The 21,704-nt window shown below is 35.6% G+C and overlaps 5 protein-coding genes across 6 annotated transcripts; all 5 read right to left on the bottom strand.

Moving 5' to 3' along the window:
• Positions 1-3,868: 3,868 nt before the first annotated feature.
• Positions 3,869-5,895, bottom strand: LOC17881262. Of its 2 annotated transcripts, XM_023781403.1 has the most exons (2): positions 5,356-5,470; positions 3,869-5,215 (listed from the first exon to the last, which is right to left on the bottom strand). In XM_023781403.1, the coding sequence occupies exons 1-2, from the start codon at positions 5,400-5,402 to the stop codon at positions 3,895-3,897; spliced, it is 1,368 nt and encodes a 455-aa protein (XP_023637171.1). In that variant the 5' UTR covers positions 5,403-5,470; the 3' UTR covers positions 3,869-3,894. The 2 variants fall into 2 exon arrangements, with proteins under 2 accessions (XP_023637171.1, XP_006289797.1); XM_006289735.2 differs by having other exon boundaries at positions 3,869-5,895.
• Positions 5,896-8,010: 2,115 nt separating this feature from the next.
• LOC17883285 lies at positions 8,011-10,041 on the bottom strand. The gene has a single exon (XM_006287173.2). The coding sequence runs from the start codon at positions 9,961-9,963 to the stop codon at positions 8,011-8,013; it is 1,953 nt and encodes a 650-aa protein (XP_006287235.1). The 5' UTR covers positions 9,964-10,041.
• A 3,262-nt stretch (positions 10,042-13,303) lies between these two features.
• Positions 13,304-14,291, bottom strand: LOC111830091. Its single transcript, XM_023781156.1, has one exon. The coding sequence runs from the start codon at positions 14,276-14,278 to the stop codon at positions 13,304-13,306; it is 975 nt and encodes a 324-aa protein (XP_023636924.1). The 5' UTR covers positions 14,279-14,291.
• Positions 14,292-14,295: 4 nt separating this feature from the next.
• LOC17882917 lies at positions 14,296-15,293 on the bottom strand. The gene has a single exon (XM_023781155.1). It carries the CDS (start codon positions 15,291-15,293, stop codon positions 14,316-14,318), a length of 978 nt encoding a protein of 325 aa, XP_023636923.1. The 3' UTR covers positions 14,296-14,315.
• A 777-nt stretch (positions 15,294-16,070) lies between these two features.
• Positions 16,071-21,521, bottom strand: LOC17883600 (beta-adaptin-like protein B). Its single transcript, XM_006286964.2, has 15 exons — positions 21,321-21,521; positions 20,469-20,666; positions 20,207-20,320; positions 19,829-20,079; positions 19,335-19,470; positions 19,016-19,195; positions 18,830-18,922; positions 18,532-18,743; positions 18,377-18,440; positions 18,085-18,264; positions 17,898-17,990; positions 17,354-17,751; positions 17,046-17,235; positions 16,759-16,962; positions 16,071-16,584 (listed from the first exon to the last, which is right to left on the bottom strand). Exons 1-15 carry the CDS (start codon positions 21,405-21,407, stop codon positions 16,285-16,287), a joined length of 2,700 nt encoding a protein of 899 aa, XP_006287026.1. The 5' UTR covers positions 21,408-21,521; the 3' UTR covers positions 16,071-16,284.
• Positions 21,522-21,704: the final 183 nt, after the last annotated feature.

The raw sequence follows: 21,704 nt of genomic DNA, 5'->3' as shown, positions 1-21,704 counted from the left end.
CCTTTTAAAGTCTCCCAGCACGCACTTTGTATGCAAACTAGCTTGGTTACACGTATAGAACCATATATTTGGATCCGTTTCTTTCTCACAAATGTCACACCAGTATTTGCCAATGGCCTCTTCTCCATAGCATATCGAGAGAGGATGATCGTCTACTCTGGTCTCTATGCTTTACCACTTGAGGTAAAGTGGCGCAATGGAAGCATTAAACATATCCACAACCACTTTCAATGCATGTAAGCACAGGAGATGACCATAATATTAAAAAATTAAACCAGACATATTTTTTTATAAGCTGTTTGATAAGATTCATTAAAAAACAATTTAAGGGATTATTAGAAAAAAAAAATTATATGCATTAATATAACGTATACAGAAAACAAAATTAGCATAAATTATCAGCATTGGTATCAGATTTTTTTTTTTGTTAAGGAATAAGTTGTAAGCACTAACAAATAGAAATAACGTTTACACAAAACTTATAGCATCTCCAACCCACCTCTATTTCTTCCTCTAAACTCTATTTTATAGCAAATTTTGCTTCAACCCATCTCTATATCCACCTCTATTATAGAGATTGCTATTTTTATATCTATATATAAATAGAGGTGAACTATTTTATTGCAAATCAGTCCTTTTAATCTTAAACTTCTTTTATTTATGAACAAAATAAATAAAATAAATATATTTAATAACTAATAATATAAAATATTTTAGAGGTTTTAATATAAATATATATTCTAAAATTTGAGACTACCATTTGCAAAAGTAAATTATATAAAATCTTATAAATATATATAATAATAGATTTTATTTTTATTGAAGGAAAAAAGAGATTTTATTTTACCTTATTATATATAATAATAGAATAGAATCTAATATCGTATTACTTTTTTATATAATGCGATGTATTTTTAAATAAATATAATATGATGTTTTTATAATAAATGTTTAATTAAAATAAAGGTAACTATTTTATTAAAATTTTATAAAAGTTAAAGTAAATGAGTTAATTTGCAAATTTTATAAATAGATGGTGTTAATATTAAAATTTTAAAAGAATCTATTTAGAATATTCTATTATAGAGGAAAAAATAGAGGAAACCATTGGAGCAAAAGTCACCTCTATTATAGAGGCAAAAATAGCAAAAACCATTGGAGATGATCTTATAGGCGTTTGTATGAGAAAACAAAAACAAATAGAAATAAACTGAGTATATAAATGGTCTGGACTCTAGTTTTCTCTATGTTTCTGCAAATTTAGTCACTCTTTTGTTGATCTAGAAAATACCAAAAAATTTGTTCCAAAAAAAAAAAAATACCAAAATTCTCAATGTTCTGGTCATATATATATAATAGCTCTAATTACTACAATTTAATTCTACCGTTAGTTCAGTTCATAGACATGAAAACATGAATTCATCACCAGACCCCTTCTTGTAATAATACAGTACATTGAATTTATTACACGTTGAAATGGTTTGCATGAGAACTGAATCTCACAAAAAAAGTTACATAACCTAAAAAAGGAAAAAAGTTATAATCTCTATATTAGTAAAAGAGAATTACAAAATAGAATGCATGTCGGGTCAAAATCAAAAAGTTAACCCAATTTTAACAATTGGATACTTCAAAATAGGATATTAAAATGGATTCGGATACATAAATCGGATACTTTCCATATCTCATTTTAGGATTATATTATTTCCATAACTAATTTTAGGATTTCCTAATATTTCTCTAACTAATTTAATAGAATATATTAAAAACAATTATCATTCTTCTTTCACTTTTATTTGATCTTATTTTTAATTTATAATATTATACTAAATTTGAAAAATATTTAAAATTTTCTTAACTTTTTTTTTTGCATATGTTGCAATTTGAATTTTTCAAAACGGACATATAATACTCAATTACACTCGGTTAAATATTTTGACAATGATTTATAATATGACCAATATTAAAATCATTGTTAGATGAGCATATTTAAAATTTTAAAAAGTTTCAAAATATTATAATTACAAGGTTCAAATATATAAAAAATTTAGATTTAAAATAGTAAAACTATTGTTTTCAATACGTAGATGTAAATTTGGAGACATAAGTTTTATTGATAAAATATTATATATCAAACTACGTAAATTTTAGATAGTTCACGGGTAGTATGTTAAAATCACAATTATAATGGTAAATCGAGTTGTGAATAATGTTTTTTACTATATGAATTATGTTACGGGTTGGTCCTTCAAAAAATATATTGTAGTATGTAATTTTTACGTCTATTACTTCTACTACAAAAATGGTTAAATTGAATAATTTATCGATAAATATTATTTCGTGCTATAAAATTTTCACCCTTTTTTAATTGTAGCAAAACTCAATATATTATTATTTACTCGCTTTTTCCTTTTATTATTTTATTTAAACATATTTTTTTGGTAATCTAATTAAACTTATTATACAAATATATGATTCATTGTAATCAATTTCACTGTAATAAAATTAAAATTTAATATATTTTAATCCGTTAAAATATATTTTTTTAGTAAAAGGTTAAATAAATTATTTTTAAAAATCCGTTAAAATTTATATATAAGTAATTATTTCCCCCGCGCTGTAGCGCGGGTCAAAACCTAGTTATGTAGTAAATAAAAAGTTATGATTTTGTCAATATTATGTTTGGTAGTTCCTTTTCCATGGTAAATGCATTTTGAAATAGTTATACTAGTAAAGAAAATTGTTTCTCAATACATAAAATTCCGTTATTTTTTAACTTAAATGTTGTCAATAATCTACTTAAATATGAAAAATATAAATCTTATCATATGAATGTTGAAAAAACAAATTTCAACATAAGAACCATTTTTTTATATTTTAGTAGATTACTGACAACAATTAAAAAAGTAACGAAATACATAATATCATTAAAGAATTAATATAGAAATACATAATAACGGAATAAATAATAATGTTGAAATAATATCATTAAAATTAATTTTTAGAAATAAATAAAGGTGTTGAACAAAAAAAATAAAATAATAAATAAATAAATAAAGGAAAGCAGCTCATAGTGAAGAAGATACTTTTAACAGAAAAAAAAAAAGACTTTAAAAGTTGAACAATAAATGACTCATCTATTTCCCATATTATATAAGGGAAAAAAGATACGTAACTACATGAAGTATGCTATAATACATGCCCACACATCCGAATTTTAAAAATGTATCTCTAACTACACAAACTATATGTATTGCATGCCCACATATACGAACTATATGTAGTTATGTCGCCAACATCACGAACATTTTTCCGGTATACTTTTCGCCGGAATCCGGCGTTGAGCAGTTTTGACCAACACAAATATTAAAAAAAAAAATTAGTTTTTTAATATTTAGAAATTATGTTATTGAATCATTTATAATATTGTAAATTAAAAAAATATATATACAATATTCAATATAAAAATATTTTGTATATATATTCAATGCATTGATTTTTATAATTAGTTAATTTCGATAATTTCAAAACTAAACTAAAATAAAAAACCAATTAGGTAAAATAATAATAAAAATAACTTTTAAAAATAAATAAAAAATCACAATGTTTCTTTTTAATATTTTCGTAATTATATAATATTATAAATGATTCAAAACATATTTTTTAAATAATAAAAACTTAAAAAAATCTTCTTTCTTGAATATTTATATTGGTCAATGCCGGTCAAACGGGTCAATGCCGGATTCTGGCCAAAAGTGTACCGGAAAAAATGTTCGTGATGTTGGCGACATGAGTACATATAGTTCATATATGTGGGCATGCAATACATATAATTTGTGTAGTTAGATATACATGTTTAAACTTCGGATGTGTGATCATGTATTGTAGCATATTTCATTTAGGTAGGTATCTTTTTTCCTTATATAAGCAGTGGAAAGAGCAAATGTATAGATCTGAGGTTCCACTTAGTCTCTTCAAGATGATAGGAACAATGCAACGTAACTCACACACGCTGCAAACTGGACGAGATATACTATTGTTGAGAAGCACCTCATATGATTCGCTAAAAAACTTTATTGTGGTTCCTGGCATGATCCCTGAAAAATCTCCCATCACGCACTGTGTATGCAAACTAGCTCTGTCATCTTTAGACGTGTAGAACCATATCTTTGGATACATTTCTTTCTCACAAATGTCACACCAGTATTTGCCTTTTGCCTCTTCGCCATAGAATAGTAAAAGAGGATGATCGTCTACTCTATGCTTTACCACTTGTGGTAAAGTAGCGCAATGGAAGCATAAGACATATCCACAACCACTTTCAATGCACGTAAGCATAGGAGATGATAACCTATTGTTGTTGCAACCATGGCATTTGTGTCGTTCCTCTGATGGAATGTAATATAAAGGATGTTGCGGATGGCTTGGATGGACAAAAGGCTCTGAAACTGAACCACACAGAACATCTAACTTCATATACCCACACTGGTACATGAAACCATTGGACATTCTACAACAAGCGTGACAATGAAAGTAATCATCAGCCACGCTTGTCACCAAAGTAAGACGGTCATTGTGTAACACATGCCATTTCTTTCTGGGAGATTTAGCACAGTTTTGGTGAAGAGTGAAATCACAATCGATACAACCATAGAAGGCTTGGAGACAAATGGGATGGGTGCAAGCGCTGCACCGTTTGTCTTCCTCCAAAAGAAGACCATTATCGTGGAATCTTAGATAATGCTCTTTGTGGCTGAAATGTTGTATTGTGTTGTCATCTATTTTCACATATGGTTCTATATCTTCTGTCTCTTCAGGCACTCCTTCCAGTTCTTTCCCATTCCAAACTTCCTTTCTCGTAGCACATTTCGAATGAACGACATATTGAGGACACCTCTGACAAGAGTATCCGCCCCAAATCCAATCCACCTTCTGACGACAAACTCCACATACAGAATTCACAATACCAAGAACAGAAGTGCGAGAAACACGGTGATCATGCCGATTGATGTTTATAACGCGCGGAAGGGAAAAACACTCTTGATGTATCATGAAACCACACTGAAAACATACATAAGGGCTTCGATCTCCCTTCAGCCCGCAAGCATTACATGTAAAAGAGTCGAGTCTTGGGAGAAGGGTGAGTTGGTGAGCGTGAACTTTCAAATCCATAACAGATTGTTGTGGTGTGTTGAACACACAACGCATATCCAAACTGAAGTTACAAGCAGAACAATGATAAAAGAGTCTATCATCAATCTCTCTTGCGCAAAGACGACATTTTCCATCAGAGTAGTCCGGTGGCTTACCTATGTGGAGCTTAAGAGGGTGTAAAGGATGGTATGAGTGGTTTACCTTTGACAGGAGTTTTGCCTCAGGCGGAATCCATATGCAATCCACATGGAGAGCTAAATCACATTCATGGCATATGTAAGGAAACCCACCTTCAGCTTCGAACTCGAACCCACATTTTGCGCAATCGAACCGGTTCAGGTCCGTGTTCTCGGAACTTGGGGACTTCTTGAGAAGGGTGAGCTTGTGGTGGTGAGTCTCGGAAATGTCAAGAACCTCTGGTGGTGGGTACCTTGCACAGTATATATCCACGTCGAAGTCACAGATCTCACAATGATAAAATATATCACTAAACCTTCCACATAAATCACAGAACCGATCTCTTTTAGTTACAAGCTTAAGAGTGTGAGCAGGGTGAGATGGGTGCTGGATACATTCAGAGGAGTCGCCACAGTTCTTGTGAACAAAGAAGTCACATATTTTGCAGTAATAGCCATCACTGATACCTTGGAAGCGTCCACAACAATCACCTTTCCCCAGATCATTCCAAGGCACCATAACATGCTCGTGGATCAACGGTCGTGATACTCCCTCAGACTCCATGTTCGTATACTACGAGACTGAGTAAGAAAAAGTTGAAGAAGAAGAAGAAGAAAATGTTGAAACTGAGATCTGAAAAAGCTGAGATCTCAAAGCTATGGCTCCTTTCAAGTATCGTTCTCTCTCCACTCAAAAGTCTTTGTTTAATCTCAAAGATGCTCAAAACTTTGTAGTCATTCGATATATCAAATGAAATTAATTAATTATATGGTTTATTAGTTAAATTACTAATTAAAGACTCTGAGAAGAAACGCACTTTCAAAAGTCACTAGCCGTTGGTCATTAGTAAAAATCAAAGAGAAAGGACACGTAATTCCCATAATTTAAAGGACATAAAGTTTCATTATTGACAATTGCTATTATATAAATTCCAATAATCAAAGACCAATGTCTCAGTTTTGTTGTCTTAATTAGCAAAGTTTTTATGAAGATAATAAATTAAGAACCCCTCAAGCAATCACTTCCATGAACTTGTACCGTACAAATTCTCATTATCTATTTGATTGATACTAAAGATGCGACGTTGAATAAGTTTAAGAAATTGAAAGCTGAAATTGAAAATCTGTAACATAAAAAATTGTTACATAAAAAAAAAAATCAGTAACACCAAATATTTGATTTGGAATTATAATTTGTAACACAATAAAACAGCAATAATCGCAATATCAATCAGATCCGACTATGCATTCTCTTTCTTTCGAAAGTCTCCTACGAGAAAGGAAACATGGTCACCTAGACTCTGGTATAGTAGGTACTTGTGTTACATTTTTGCATTAGTATTATGGTTGGAGTTACTGGACCGTGTTACATGATCTTCTTGGTCGATGCATCATTAATCCTTTGGTAATTAATTATATATCTCTAATGGTCCTTCGGATTCATGAGTTCTATTATAGAATTTAACTTAATTAAGTGATCAACAACTCTCACCATAAGATTTTACACCGGTAGAATTTAGCTAACTGTGCTTTATCTCTCTGTTTCTTATTTTTAATTTATGGTTTTACGTTTTTTAGGAAACTTTTACGTGGTATGGTTGCAATAGCAGAAGGTGATATTCAAATCAACCAAAAAAATTTATGTTTTAAGTTTCTGAATTTTTTGCACAAAAAAAGTTTCTGAAATTAACGACTTTTGTCTCTATACCATATTCAAAAATTAAATTATTTTTGTGGCTTTTAAGAAAATATGTTTAGTAGACTAGTACTCTACATGACATTTTCTCAGAAATAAGCTGTTTGATAAGATTCATTAAAAAACAATTTAAGGGATTATTAGAAAAACAAATAGAAAATTATATGCATTAATATAACGTATATAGAAAACAAAATTAACATATATTATCAGCATTGGTATCAGAATATTTTTTTTGTTAACGTATAAATTGTAAGCGCTAATAATTTAATATAACGTATAGATAAAAATTATAGGCATTTCTATGAGAGAAAAAAACAAATAAAATAAACTGAGTACAAAAATGGTCTCGACTCTAGTTTTCTTGATGTTTTTGCAGATTTAGTCACTCTTTCGTTGATCTAGAAAATACCAAAATTTTTGTTCCAAAAAAAAAAAAAAAATACCAAAATTCTCAATGTTATGGTCATATATATATAGATATAATAGCTCTAATTACTACAACTTAATTCTACCGTTAGTTCAGGTCATACACATGAAAACATGAATTCATCACAAGACCCCTTCTTGTAATAAAACAGTACATTGAATTAATTAGACGTTAAAATGGTTTGCATGAGAACTGAATCACACAAAAAAGTTACACATAACCCAAAAAAGACAAAAGTTATGTCGTAAATAAAAACAGTATGATTTTGTCAATATTATGTTTGGTAGTTCCTTTCTCATGGTAAATGCATATTGAAATAGTTATACTAGTAATGAAAAATGTTTCTCAGTTCATGAAAATTCCTTTAAATTTTTACTTAAATGTTGTCAAATGATCTACTTAAGTATGAATAAATTATGTTTCTGATCATATGAATGTCGAAATAGTATCATTAAAGTTAATTTCTACAAATACATAAAGGAAAGCAGCTCATAGTGAAGAAGATACTATTAACTGGAAAAAAAAAAGACTTCAAAAGTTGAACAATAAATGACTCATCTACTTATATAATATAAGCAGTAGTAAGAGCAAATGTATTCTACTTCAATTGGTTTCTTCAAGATGATAGGAACAATGCAACGTAACTCACACCGGCTGCAAAATGGACGAGATATACTATTGTTGAGAACCACCTCATATGATTTGTCATAAAACTTTATCGTGCTTCCTGGCATGAGCCCTGAAAAGTCTCCCAGCACGCACTTTATATGCAAACTAGCTCTGTCATCTTTAGAAGTGTAGAACCATGTCTTTGGATCCGTTTCTTTCTCGCAAATGTCACACCAATATTTCCCAATGGCCTCTTCCCCATAACATAGTGAGAGAGGATGATCGTCTACTCTATGCTTTACCTTTTGTGGTAAAGTGGCGCAATGGAAGCATAAGACAATGTCACAACCACTTTCAATGCACGTAAGCACAGGATATGATAACCTATTGTTGCAACCATTGCATGTGCGTATTTCCTTTGATGGAATGTAGTATAGAGGATGTTGGGGATGGCTTGGATGGACAAAAGGTTCTGAAACTGAACCGCACAGAATATCTAACTCCCTATACCCGCACTGGTACATGAAACCATTGGACAGTCTATAACAAGCGTGACAATGAAAGTAATCATCAGCCACGCTTGTTACCAAAGTAAGACGGTCATTGTGTAACACATGCCATTTCTTTCTGGGAGATTTAGCAAAGTTTTGGTGAAGAGTGAAATCACAATCGATACAACTATAGAAGGCTTGGAGACAAATGGGATGGGTGCAAGCGTTGCACCGCTTGTCTTCCTCCAAAACTAGACCATTATCGTGGAATCTTAGGTAATGCTCTTTGTGGCTGAAATGTTGTATTGTGTTGTCATCTATTACCACATATGGCTCTATATCTTCCCTCTCTTCAGGTATATCTTCGAGTTCTTTCCCGTTCCACACATCATATCTAGTAGCACATTTCGAATGAACGACATATTTAGGACACCTCTGACAAGAATATCCGCCCCAAGTCCAGTCCACTTTCTGGCGACAAACTCCACATACAGAATTCACAATACCGAGAACAGAAGTGCGAGAAACACGGTGATCATGCCGATTGATGTTTATGAGGCGCGGAAGGGCAAGACACTCTTGATGTATAATGAAATCACATTGAACACATATGTAAGGGCTTCGATCTCCACTCAACCCGCACGCATTACATGTAAAAGAATCAAGCCTTGGACGAAAAATGAGTTGGTGATCGTGAGCTTTCAAATCCATAACAAATTGTTGTGGTGTATTGAAAACACAACCCATATCCAAGCTGAAGTTACAAACAGAACAATGATAAAAGGAATCCTCAACCGCTCTTCCGCAAAGACGACATTTACCATCAGAATAGTCTGGAGGTTGACCTGTGTAGAGCTTAAGAGGGTGTAAAGTATGGTAAGAGTGGTTTACCTCTGATGGGTATTTCTCCTTCGACGGATTCCATACACAATCCACATGGAAGGCTAAATCACATTCATGGCATTTGTAAGGAAACTCACACCAAACCTTCCCACATTTTGCGCAATCGAACTCGTTCAGCTCCTTGTCCTTGACAATGGTGAGCTTGTGGTGATGTGTTTCGTAAATGTCAAGAACATCTGGTGGTGGGTACCTTGCACAGTATAGATCTACATCGAAGTGACAGATCTCACAATGATACATTACATCATTGGTAGCCCGTCCACATAAATCACATCCCCGACTTCCTTTAATTAGAAGCTTAAGAGTGTGAACAGAGTGAGATGGGTGCTCAATATATTCGGAGGAGTCGCCACAACCTTTGTGAACAAAGAAGTCACAGCTTTTGCAGTAGTAGCCATCACTGATACCTTCAAAGCGTCCACAACAATCACCTTTCCTCAGATCATTCCAAGGCATCATAACATGCTCGTGGATCAATGGTAGTGACACTCCTTCAGATTCCATGTTCGTATACTAACAAGATTGAAGAAGAAAGAAGAAAAGAGTAGAAGAAAGAAAAAGTTGAAGCTATACTTCTTTCAAGTATCCTTCTCCTCCACTCGAAACTCTTATCGTTATGATACAAGTTATAGTCCTTTTAAGTCTCTTTCTTTCTCCTCCAATCAAAACTCTTTATCTTTAAAAGCTATCAATTTAGAATATATACAGTATATATTAAAGGTAAATATTTTAGAAGTTTCAAAAAATTGTCAATTCACAGCCGGCAATTATTGAAAAAGGAGGTGCAGTAATACCAAATATAATTAAAACTAATAAGTGTTTCCAATTAAAAGTGTTTTGTCAGAAAACTAACCCATTGTGTTGACCTAATTTTTGTCATATCATTGATTTGAGCTTTAAAACAAATTTATAAAAACTAGCAAAATGTATTCGACGCTAAAGGATAGTTGTAATCTACTTCTTGTTCTCTAGATCTCTTTGATAAAAGCATTAAAGCCTTTGCTAGAGCCGGAAAAAAAATATTCTGATTGGCAAAGCATTAGTAACGCCAAGCTTGTCATAATTAAAATCAAGGCAAAGACTCTGAGCCGTTGTTGCATCTCCTCAACCTATAAATGGAAGATGCATGATTATTATGTTGAAATATATCCAACTGTACATGTGAAAACTTAAATTTATAACACTCAAAAAACAAATTAATCCACCCACCCGGAAAAGTCAAGTAGCTTACAACAATTATTACCCACAAACACAAGAGAAGCATTTCCCTTACTAGTAAAAAAAATCTCTATAGCCACTTACCTATTCGTGGCTGTGCGTTAAAATTCGTGCCTATAGGGTCGTAACTTAAAAAATTCGTTGCTGTTTTTTAAAAAATCACCTTATAACCACGAATTTTCGCGACTGCCAAGTGGCTATATGTATTTTTTTTACTAGCGCTTTACGGTACGTATATTTACTTCATTGATTTCAAATCAGGTGTACAAAGTTATTATACAAAATGCAAACTATTACGTAATGCGAACTTTGTGTTTGTGCATGAGCATGACAAAACACGATGCTTACAATAGTAGTTCGGTTTTTATCCATAATCCAAAAAACTAAACAAGAAATGTTGGAATTTGCATTTCCTATTATAATACAATAAATCATGGTTGCGAAAGCTGTCTTTGGCCTAGCGGCCCCAAGTGTATTTAGCAAGAAGAGATGTTTGAAAGTTTTGGTGTTGTCCGCCATTAGCATCATCAAGGCTTCCAATGTAGGAAGACCACTACTTCTCCATGGTGATTTGATCTTTCTTATTGCCTTATTGGTACAGTATTAGAAGAAAGAGTGAGCATTACAAATACCAAACTAAAAGGGTCCAACCGGAAGTAACACAAATACATATAGGATTTATTACTGTAACACCTTGCCCTGGATGTGTTACCAATGGCTGTAACGCTGTCAAGTGGGAAGATTGTTAAAGGGTGAGTACCTGGGTTCGAGGAACGCGAGACGCACCAATAACCTACATAGTGGGCCAGAGGGCTGCGAGCAAGTGGGCTGCGCAGTTTGGGCCCATAGGAGAGAGGTTAGGGTCGATGTGCTGCATCGCTTGTAGCTGCCATGTGGCGGGGTGTGCCATGTGGTAGGGATTCCCACCGGGATGGGTTGTTACAATTATGCAGGTCAGTTGGTAACAACTTGTCAAGTGGGAAGGTTGTTAAAGGGTGAGGACCTGGGTTCGAGAAACGCCAGACGCACCAATAACCTACCTGGTGGGCCAGGAGGCTGCGAGCAAGTGGGATGCGCAGTTTGGGCCCATACGAGAGAGGTTAGGGTCGATGCGCTGCAGCGCTGTAAGGATGCCATGTGGCGGGGTGTGCCACATGGCGGATGATCCCACTGGACGGGTTGTTACATAAAAAGTCGACTTTTAATTGTAACAACCCATCCCGGTGGGAACCCCTACCACATGGCACACCCCGCCACATGGCAGCTACAAGCGCTGCAGCGCATCGACCCTAACCTCTCTCCTATGGGCCCAAACTGCGCAGCCCACTTGCTCGCAGCCCTCTGGCCCACTAGGTAGGTTATTGGTGCGCCTCGCGTTCCTCGAACCCAGGTCCTCACCCTTTAACAACCTTACCACTTGACAAGTTGTTACCAATTGATCTGCAGTTCAAACCTTCCCACTTGACAAGTTGTTACCAATTGATCTGATGGTCAGTTGGTAACAACTTGTCAAGTGGGAAGGTTGTTAAAGGGTGAGGACCTGAGTTCGAGGAACGCCAGGCGCATCAATAACCTACCTGGTGGGCCAGGAGACTGCGAGTAAGTGGACTGCGCAGTTTGAGCCCATAGAAAAGAGGTTAGGGTCGATGCGCTGCAGCGTTGTAAGGATGCCATGTGGCGGGGTGTGCCACATGGCGGATGATCCGACTAGACGGGTTGTTACAATTACATACACTAAACTCAGTAATAAAAAATATCATAAAACTAATTAATCTTGATGTGCATATTAGCATATATCAGAAAAGAAATGTACACAGAAAAAAAAAGGAAAAATATAACATGTTTGATAAGATTCATTTACAAACAGTTTAAGGGATTATTGTTGTTAACTTATTCGATGAGTTCATGTTTTTACATAGAAGTCTAAAATTAGTAGTAGTGTTCTACTACAATCCCTTCAATGTTGATTATTATAAAAAAAAAAAAAAGAATTGTAGCATTAATATAACATATGTAAAAAACAAAATTAAACATAAATTTTTTTTCTTCTTAGTCTTTTTAAACATAAAATTATCAGCACTGGTATCAGAATTTTTTTTCTAACGTATAAATGGTAAGCATTAATAATTTAATATAACGTATAAATAATTAAGCATATGTATGAGTAAAAGAAAACAAATAAAAATAATCTGAGCTTGACTATAGTTTTTTTTTTTTTAACATCATTACAAATTATAAATATCTTTTTGAGAAAGATCGGGTTCAAACCCGGATCTGGTGAGAATGCAAACAGAGGTGAGAATCACTATCACACTTGACTCTAGTTCTCTTGATGTTTTGCAGATTTAGTAACTCTTTTTTGTTGATCTAAAAAATACCAAAATTCTCGGTGTTGTGGTCATATATAATTATCTTTACTACAACTTATAATTCTACCTTTATTTCAGTTCATACATATCACAAAATAAATAAAACTTGACGTCATAAAATGAAAACTTGAACTCATTACCAGACACCTTGTACTCAGAAAAAAGTTCGACGTTAAAATGGTTTGCATGCAAACTGAATGGCACACCAAAATTACATTACCCAAAAAAAGACTTAAATTGAACAATAAATATGACTCTCATCTATTCATAAATATTATGCGTGCGCAGTCCAAAGAGCAAATGTATTCATCTGAGGTTCCAATTTTCCAGATGATAGGAAAAATGCAATGTAACTTACACCCAATGCAAAATGGACGATAGATACTATCGTTGAGAAGCACCTTATATGACTTGCTGAAAAACTTTACCGTGCTTCCTGGCATGAGCCCTGATAAGTCTCCCATCACGCACTTTGTATGCAAACTAGCTCTGTCATCTATAGACGTGTAGAACCATGTCTTTGGATCCGTTTCTTTTTCACAAATGTCACACCAGTATTTGCCAATGGCCTCTTCGCCGTAGCATAGTGAGAGAAGATAATCGTCTACTCTATGCTTTACCTTTTGTGGTAAAGTGGCGCAATGGAAGCATAAGACATATCCACAACCACTTTCAATGCACGTAAGCACAGGAGGAGATGGTAACTTACTGCTGTTGCAACCATGGCATTTGTGTGGTTCCTCTGATGGGATGTAATATAAAGGATGTTGCGGATGGCTTGGATGGACAAACGGCTCTGAAAATGAACCGCACAGAACATCTAAATTCTTATTTCCACATTGGTAGATGAAACCATTGGACAGTCTATGACAAGCGTGGCAAAGAAATTTATGACCCTCTTTTGTGACTAATGTAAGCCGGTCATTGTGTAGCACATGCCATTTTTTTCTTGGAGATTTAGCGCAGTTTTGGTGGAGAAAAATATCACAATTGTTACTGCAGTCATAGTAGGACTGGAAACAAATGGACTGGGTGCAAGCGCTGCACCGCTTGCTTTCCTCGCAGAGAAGACCACTAACGTGAAACTTGAGGTGATGCTCTTTGTGGCTGAAATGTTGTATTGTGTTATCATCTATTACCACATATGGCTCTATATCTTCTGTCTCTTCAGGCTTCGAGTTCTTTCCCGTTCCACACATCTTTTCTAGTAGCACATTTCGCATGAACCACATATTGAGGACACCTCTGACAAGAATACCCGCCCCAAATTCAATCTACCTTGTGATGACAAACTCCACATACAGAATTGACAGCACCAAGAACAGAAGTGCGAGAAACACGGTGATCATGCCGATTGATGTTTATGACGCGTGGAAGGGAAAGACACTCTTGATGTATCATGAAACCACACTGAAAACATACATAAGGGCTTCGATCTCCCTTTAGCCCGCAAGCATTACATGTAAAAGAATCTAGTCTTGGGAGAAGGGTGAGTTGGTGAGCGTGAACTTTCAAATCCATAACAGATTGTTGTGGTGTGTTTAAAACACAACGCATATCCAAGCTGAAGTTACAAGCAGAACAATGATAAAAGATTCTATCATCGATCTTTCTTGCACAAAGACGACATTTACCATCGGAATAGTCCGGAGGTTGACCTATGTGGAGCTTAAGAGGGTGTAAAGTATGGTAAGAGTGGTTTACCTCTGACAGGGGGTTTACCTCAGGCGGATTCCATACACAGTCCACATGGAAAGATAAATCACATTCATGACATTTGTAAGGAAACCCACACCACACCTTCCCAGCAACCTCTCCACATTTTGCGCAGTCGAACATGTCCAGCTCCGTGCTCTCATTTGGGGACTTCTTGATAAGGGTGAGTTTGTGGTGGTGCGTCTCGGAAATTTCAAGAACTTCTGGTGGTGGGTACTTGGCACAGTATAGATCTACATCGAAGTCACATATCTCACAATGATATATTACATTTTTGATGTTCCTTCCACATAAATCACATGAACGAACTACTTTAAGTAGAAGCTTAAGAGTGTGAGCAGGGTGAGATGGGTGCTCGATACATTCAGAGGAGTCGCCACAGTTCTTGTGAACAAAGAAGTCACAGGTTTTGCAGTAGTAGCCATCACTGATACCTTGGAAGCGTCCACAACAATCACCTTTCCTCAGATCATTCCAAGGCACCATAACATGCTCGTGGATCAACGGTCGTGATACTCCCTCTGATTCCATGTTCGTATACTAACAAGATTGAAGAAGAAGAAAGAAGAAGAGATAGTTGAAGCTGAGATCTGGAAAAATTATACCCCTCTCTTTTTTTCTCCTTCACTCAAAACTCTTTATCTTTTTACGATAAAAGTAAAAAGAAAGCTATCCATTAAAAAATATATGTTAAATAAATTAAATGAAATAAGGAAAATATTTTACAGCAAAGCCAGTATTTAAAAAAAAAGTGGTCCAGTAACTCAAAATATAGTAAAATCTTTCGCTATAATTTTTTTTTGAAGTTTTGTTTTATGTTTCTTGTACAACAAGAAGTATACTCTTTATATTTCTAGGTATTTCTTTTTATAATACTTTCCGCAAATGGGAGTAACTAGGAAGAAACTAACAAGGTGAAAAAACTTGAACAATTAGGTTTTGAGCTAGTGTTACGTATTTGCCTATTTGGATAATACGAACATGAAAAAACAGAAACCCATTGCGTCATGTGAATTTGTACATCGGAAAATTCATAACTCGAGCAGATCATGACCGCACCAGTTTGCAAGAAGTGTCGGAATTTACATTTCCTTTTAACATACAATGAATCATGGTTGTAGCATCCGTTGTGAGAGCTGTCTTTGGTCTAGCGGCCTCAAGTGGAAGAAATGTTTGAAAGTTTTGGTGTTGTCCAACATCACAAAGGCTCCAATGTATGAAGACCACTGCGTTTCCATTGTGATATGGTACTTTGATGGTGTTTGATCTTTTCTCATTGGTACAGAAACCAGCAATTCCAGGATCAAATATCAAAAGAGGATAAAGTGGTTTCAATACAAGAATTAGAAGAGAAGAGTGAAGCATTACAAATATCAAACTAAAAGGATCCAACATAAATAACACAAACATAGGGTTTATTACATACACTAAACTCAGTAAAAACAAAACAAAAGGGGAGGGAAATAACGAAACAACAAAGAATCTGAAACCTTTTAGGTTTGGGTTTGACAACAATGAATTTTCAAGATCTGAAGAGAAGCTCGACAGCTTCGAAGAAAAGTGGTGCGATCTCGGGAGTGGGGGTTTTCACTGCGCATTTGAGACCTGGTTGACCCACCATTGCAGTGAGCTCTATCAAAAACGGTACATCTCGTGGATCCTTTGCTGATAAGTAGATCACGTCTTGGTTCCCATTCTTGCGCTTTGCTATGAAGAACATGTTGAATGCTGTGAGCAAATCAATGGTTGATTCGATGCTTGTGATGGTGATCCCGGGGAATTCTTTCTGGACTTCATTCGAGTCCGGTAATGACCTCCACGTCTGTGAAAAGACGAACCAAAACGTAAGTCCTTTTGAAAATTAAAGATATCCCCAAATAAAGAACCCAAACCGTTCAAATCTATCTCTAATAAATTTGGTTTTACAGATGTGTTACTATTTTCCCAAAACCCCAACAGATACGAAAAGCACAAGTTTGGTACAATGTTATGTTACCTCAAGGAAGGTTCCACGTTCCATTCTACCGTCTTCACTGAAAAGAGCATGAAGTATAATCTTATCGGTGAAGTACCAAACAGGCTGCTGATTGTTTTTGACAGCAACTTGTAATAGAGAGCTTGGAGGCCCAGGAGACATGTTCTGGAACAAGACCATAGGTAGCATTGTCCTTGCAGATGTTCCGGGTTGCAAAGGCGGAATCTGAAACAGTACAAACAAAGATATCGGTTTCAAAAGATTCGGAACTAAGTTTCAGACATTAAAGTAGATTCAGATAGAGTTACCTGAAGAGGTCCAGCAGCTGCTAGGCCGAATGTGTTCTTGTTGAACTGAATCATGAAACCATCAAGTACCGTCTGTGAGTTGTTCTCAAAGAGCATACTGTAGAATACTTGTCCATCTCTTCGAGATAATTGAGCGCTTATCTGCAGACCTTGACCACTTGAAGCTGGCACGACAACTGGCAAAGGAGGACTGCAATCGAGTTCATAAGATTCGATGAGCTTCACTATGAACTAGGCAACCGAAATTGATCTAATGTAATAAACTAGTCCCTAAAGTTAGAAATTGTCATTTTCAAGATATCACTCACCCAGATGAAGTTATGGGTTCATCAACCGGGACAATAGCGGCATTATCCAATCCCATTAGGTCACCTAGCAGATCGGGCACAGGAGCTGGGACGGCTGGTGCAGGTGCTGGTTGTCTTCCGGCATGTTGTGGGATATTACCTGTGGTGGCTGGAGGGGAAGCTGCACTATCAACCGGATTACTAGATGAGTATCCTGCTTCGCTTCCTTCCGCAAAGTCCTCATCTTCTGTTTTCTGAACTGTGGTTTTCAAGCGGGTAACAAAAGCTTCTGGGGGTTTGTGGTACACAGAGGATAAGGTCGAAATATTTGTAAGCAGCTCATCAAGAAGTGATGGGTCTAGTTGATTTGAGTCGTCAGTAATCACAGGTTTTTCAGCTAATACAACATCCTTGGCCGCCTAATGAATAGAAATAATGAGTTCAGCAATATGTATCTCAAGAGAAAGCTCAACGGGGTACTGTTGCTTGAACAAACAATTCTGAATAAATTCCTTCTGGACTAGCTGGGTACTAAATAGCTATAGAATATCAAGATGACACACACCTCAGGATCAGTAGATAGAAGGCGCCAGTATATGTATGCACGATCTCTGAGATCAGGATTATCCGTCTCAACAGTGGCATTATTTAAGACAACCTGAAAACATCAAATAAAACGGAAAATATGCCTGTCATCACATACATGCACATGAATCGATCATAAAACAGTGTGGGCAATGGAAAGGCCGAACCTGAATCATTTGCTGAGGGCCTTCAGTTGGCTTCTTCAGAAATAGCTTCACAGTAGCAGTTAGAAGCTGCAGCTGGACCAGTGCTGGTTCCTCAGGAAAATTCTCAAGGAAGCTTTCAAGAAGCTCATCGGCATTGTCAATTCTTTCAGCATATTCACCAATAATCCATATCATAGATGCCTTCCAAGTTGAAATTTTCCAATAGATGTACAATTATAAGTACAGTGGTTTATGATCACAATTAAGATAGTTTTCCAATTTTATAAATCAAGAAACCAGGAAAGTTCATTACCTTAGCTTCTGGTTCATCTAAAGTGTCTAAACTCTCACAGAGTGTTGCAATTATGGACTCATACCTGTATGAAATTTGACATAGCACATCAAAATTAACAAAGAATTCAAGACGATATTTCGACAGTGATTAAGAATTAAAAAATGTCAACTTACGTGTTTGGATATCTTCTAAAGATATCTTTGATGACAATAATGGCCTCCTGAACAACATAGTTTACTTTGATCTTGATCAACTCAAGCAAAACACTGATGCACCGTTCAGCAGCTCTCTCTAGTTTAATAGCACATCGGCCTATTGCACGAACAGCCTTTCTAACGAAATCAACGTCAACTTCCGTTGCATATTCTTTAAACTCCAGAAGAACCTATAGTAGCATTTTCGAAAAATCATAATGATATGCACCAACAATAATAGATATATACAGAAGATGGTAACCTTAAGTGAAGATACCTGGTCTATGTTTCTGTCAGACGCAAGTTTTATCATAATCTCCAACTTTTCCATCTTAACATAAATTGGGTCGTTATACTTACAGAAGAAAACCTAAAAGCAAAAAACATAACTTTGCAACATAAGTAAAATGCAAGGATCCAACAGTAACGTCTTCTAAGAATCACGAAGCACAGGTCAAGCTACCTTAATTTCGTGGGCAAGAATCGTGGGTCGTTTTTGGACAATCAGATTAATGTTACGAAGTGCAACATATTGTATCTCAGGTTCTGCTGAAAGCAATGTAACAAGGGGTGGAGCCATCTTCTTGCAAAGATTACGAATGACGTCTGTACTGGTAATAAGTTCCATTTGTTGAAGGATCATCTGTATGGCAAGTACCAAAAATAAAAACAGAAGTGGGAGCGCATTAGAATATATGCAAAGGCGTAGATGATGGTTTACAAGCAAGTTTGACATGCTACAATTAGCAGCAGAAGAAAACAATCAAATGAAAGTTGCTCACCTTAACAGCTGAAAGCACAACAGCGCAATTGGCATGTTGCAACCGTGGCGTGACTCTCTCAACAATATTTTCAGCTTCACGGGGATCAGCTGCTTTATACCTCGATAAAGCATCTAAAATAAAAACTTGACCCCACCTGCGATGATCATAGTCAGTACCAAAAGTGGAGCTGACAAAAGTTTATCCAGAACTCATTTTCCCAACATTTAAAACAGTGGGTCATTCATTATCTACAGATAAAACCTTCAATAACGAAAAAATAAAACCCAATCTGATGTCTGATAATGGATATGGAGACAAAGCATAAACAAGCTGAAGTCATACCACATCTAGCTAGCAATTTTATAACCCATCACCATTCCACTAATCCCTAAACTTACGGTCAATGCTCTTCATGTTCTTAAACTAAGAAAGCTCTCGATGAAAGACCATAGATATTTAATACTAAAGAGAATGCAGTGAACTACGGAAATGGAAATAAGGAGAGGACTTACTCAGTGCATTCATTTAGAGCGGTAAGGAGCTTTGTAAGGGTTGTGCTGTTGATCTCGAATATGGGGCTAGTACTATTCTCTTGAATCTCTGCAAGGGCTGCTACAGCATTGGCAACAACCATCGGATTGTTATCTGATATCAAATCCTTCAAGGCTTCAAGGAAACCCCTATCCTCAACCAATTCAGCATTTATGTCAAAAAGCTTAGCGACGCAAATCGCGGCCGTCTTCCGGACATATGGATCATCATCCTAAAGAAAAAACATATGCACATGATAGTGTAAATAATGACTGGTTAAAATGAAACAGATGCTTAAAGGCAATAATAGAGATGTTTGATCTCTATTTCCAAAGAAGGGGTAGGATTACAAAATCAACCTTTAGGCACTTTTGAAGAGGATCACACAGATATTCTGTGATCTTATCAACGCGAATGCAGCCCATTGTCCGCACAGCCAAAGCGCGGATCAGCGGATTTGGATCCTGTGAATCCTGCAGAACACAAATTAACAATTAAACTAATGATCATTTAACACAATTAAGCTAATGATCATTTGATCAGTTCCTTTCCATTTTCTCTTATTCCCCAGGGTCAGAACAGAACAAAGGAATGCCACTATGTCAGGTGTTTGAGTGCTACCTTTACAAAGGTATTAACTGCCAGAATAGCAAGATCTGGCTGGCTTTTCGCATAATTTATGAGATACAAGTAAACAAGCTTCTTCAACTCCAAATTTTCCGTTTGCATACAATTGACTACATCAGTGAAAAGTGAAGAAACATCCTTTCCAACAGTCATTGCTGCAATAACCTTCTTAACTGCATCTTTCCTCTTATCCTATGAAACAGAAAGTATACACGAAAGGTTAATGAAACTGAAGCAAAATAGAAAAGCATCATTCCAAACATATCCATCGTACTGAACTATAACTTTGAGCAGAAAAGTTATACGGAACAGAGTTGAGCACAAAAATATCAAAAAGACCTGTGCCAGATATTCCTACTAAAGTCAATAGCTTAGTTTAGGCTCTTCATTTGCAAAGAAAACTCCTAAATTCAAAAAAAAACCAGTTCACTTAACCATCACTGATCCTATAACAAATGCACTGATCTAGATTGAACGAGCTCTGATTCAGCAACCTAAGCTCCACTAAAGCTACTACGATATTGCACACATCCACTGCATAAGCCATTCTCAATTTCTCTCCAATCCTAGTTATATCTCAATGAATTGCTCAAAAATATCACTATAACTTACAGAATCATCCTTCTTCCCACAGAACGAAACCAAAATCACTAAAAACAGCAACAACCTTTACAGATTGAAAATTCAAATCCAGAAACTACACAGATCTACCAAAATTTGTATAAGAAAAACTAAGTTATAAGGAGAATAAGATCATCGAACGAGAGATCGTGACTATAACAATGGCCGCGGATCACAGATCCACATGTAAAAGACAAAAGAGAGTGAGGTTAAGGAAAAAAAAACCTTATACTGGGAATTAAGCTCTTCCTTGAGCTCAGGGATCTCTCCCTTCTTCGTCGTCGAGAAGTATTTCGAATCGTGACCACTCATTTTCTCTTTTCTTCAACCAGACGACGAAGACGATCTTTCTTCTCCGAGATTATGATAGAGAGACAGAGAGAGACGATGACGGAGAAAAAGTGAACGGAAGACGCCGGTGACGATTTTTCTCGACTAACGGGCCGATTATTTCTTGTTATTTAATGGGCTTTATGATAAATTGAGCCCATGTTTAAACTTGTCCAGGTTGGCTTATGAAAAATTTAGTAAAATTAAAAATTCGGCGAAAACAATTAACAGTATTTTCAAATTGACCCCAGAACTTTTATATAGGTGTGTGGAGACCTC

Source organism: Capsella rubella, unplaced genomic scaffold (assembly GCF_000375325.1).
Source record: "Capsella rubella cultivar Monte Gargano unplaced genomic scaffold, Caprub1_0 scaffold_6, whole genome shotgun sequence".
Lineage (NCBI taxonomy): Eukaryota > Viridiplantae > Streptophyta > Magnoliopsida > Brassicales > Brassicaceae > Capsella > Capsella rubella.
The sequence above is the reverse complement of the archived record's forward strand: the minus strand, read 5'-3'. Positions and strand labels throughout refer to the sequence as shown.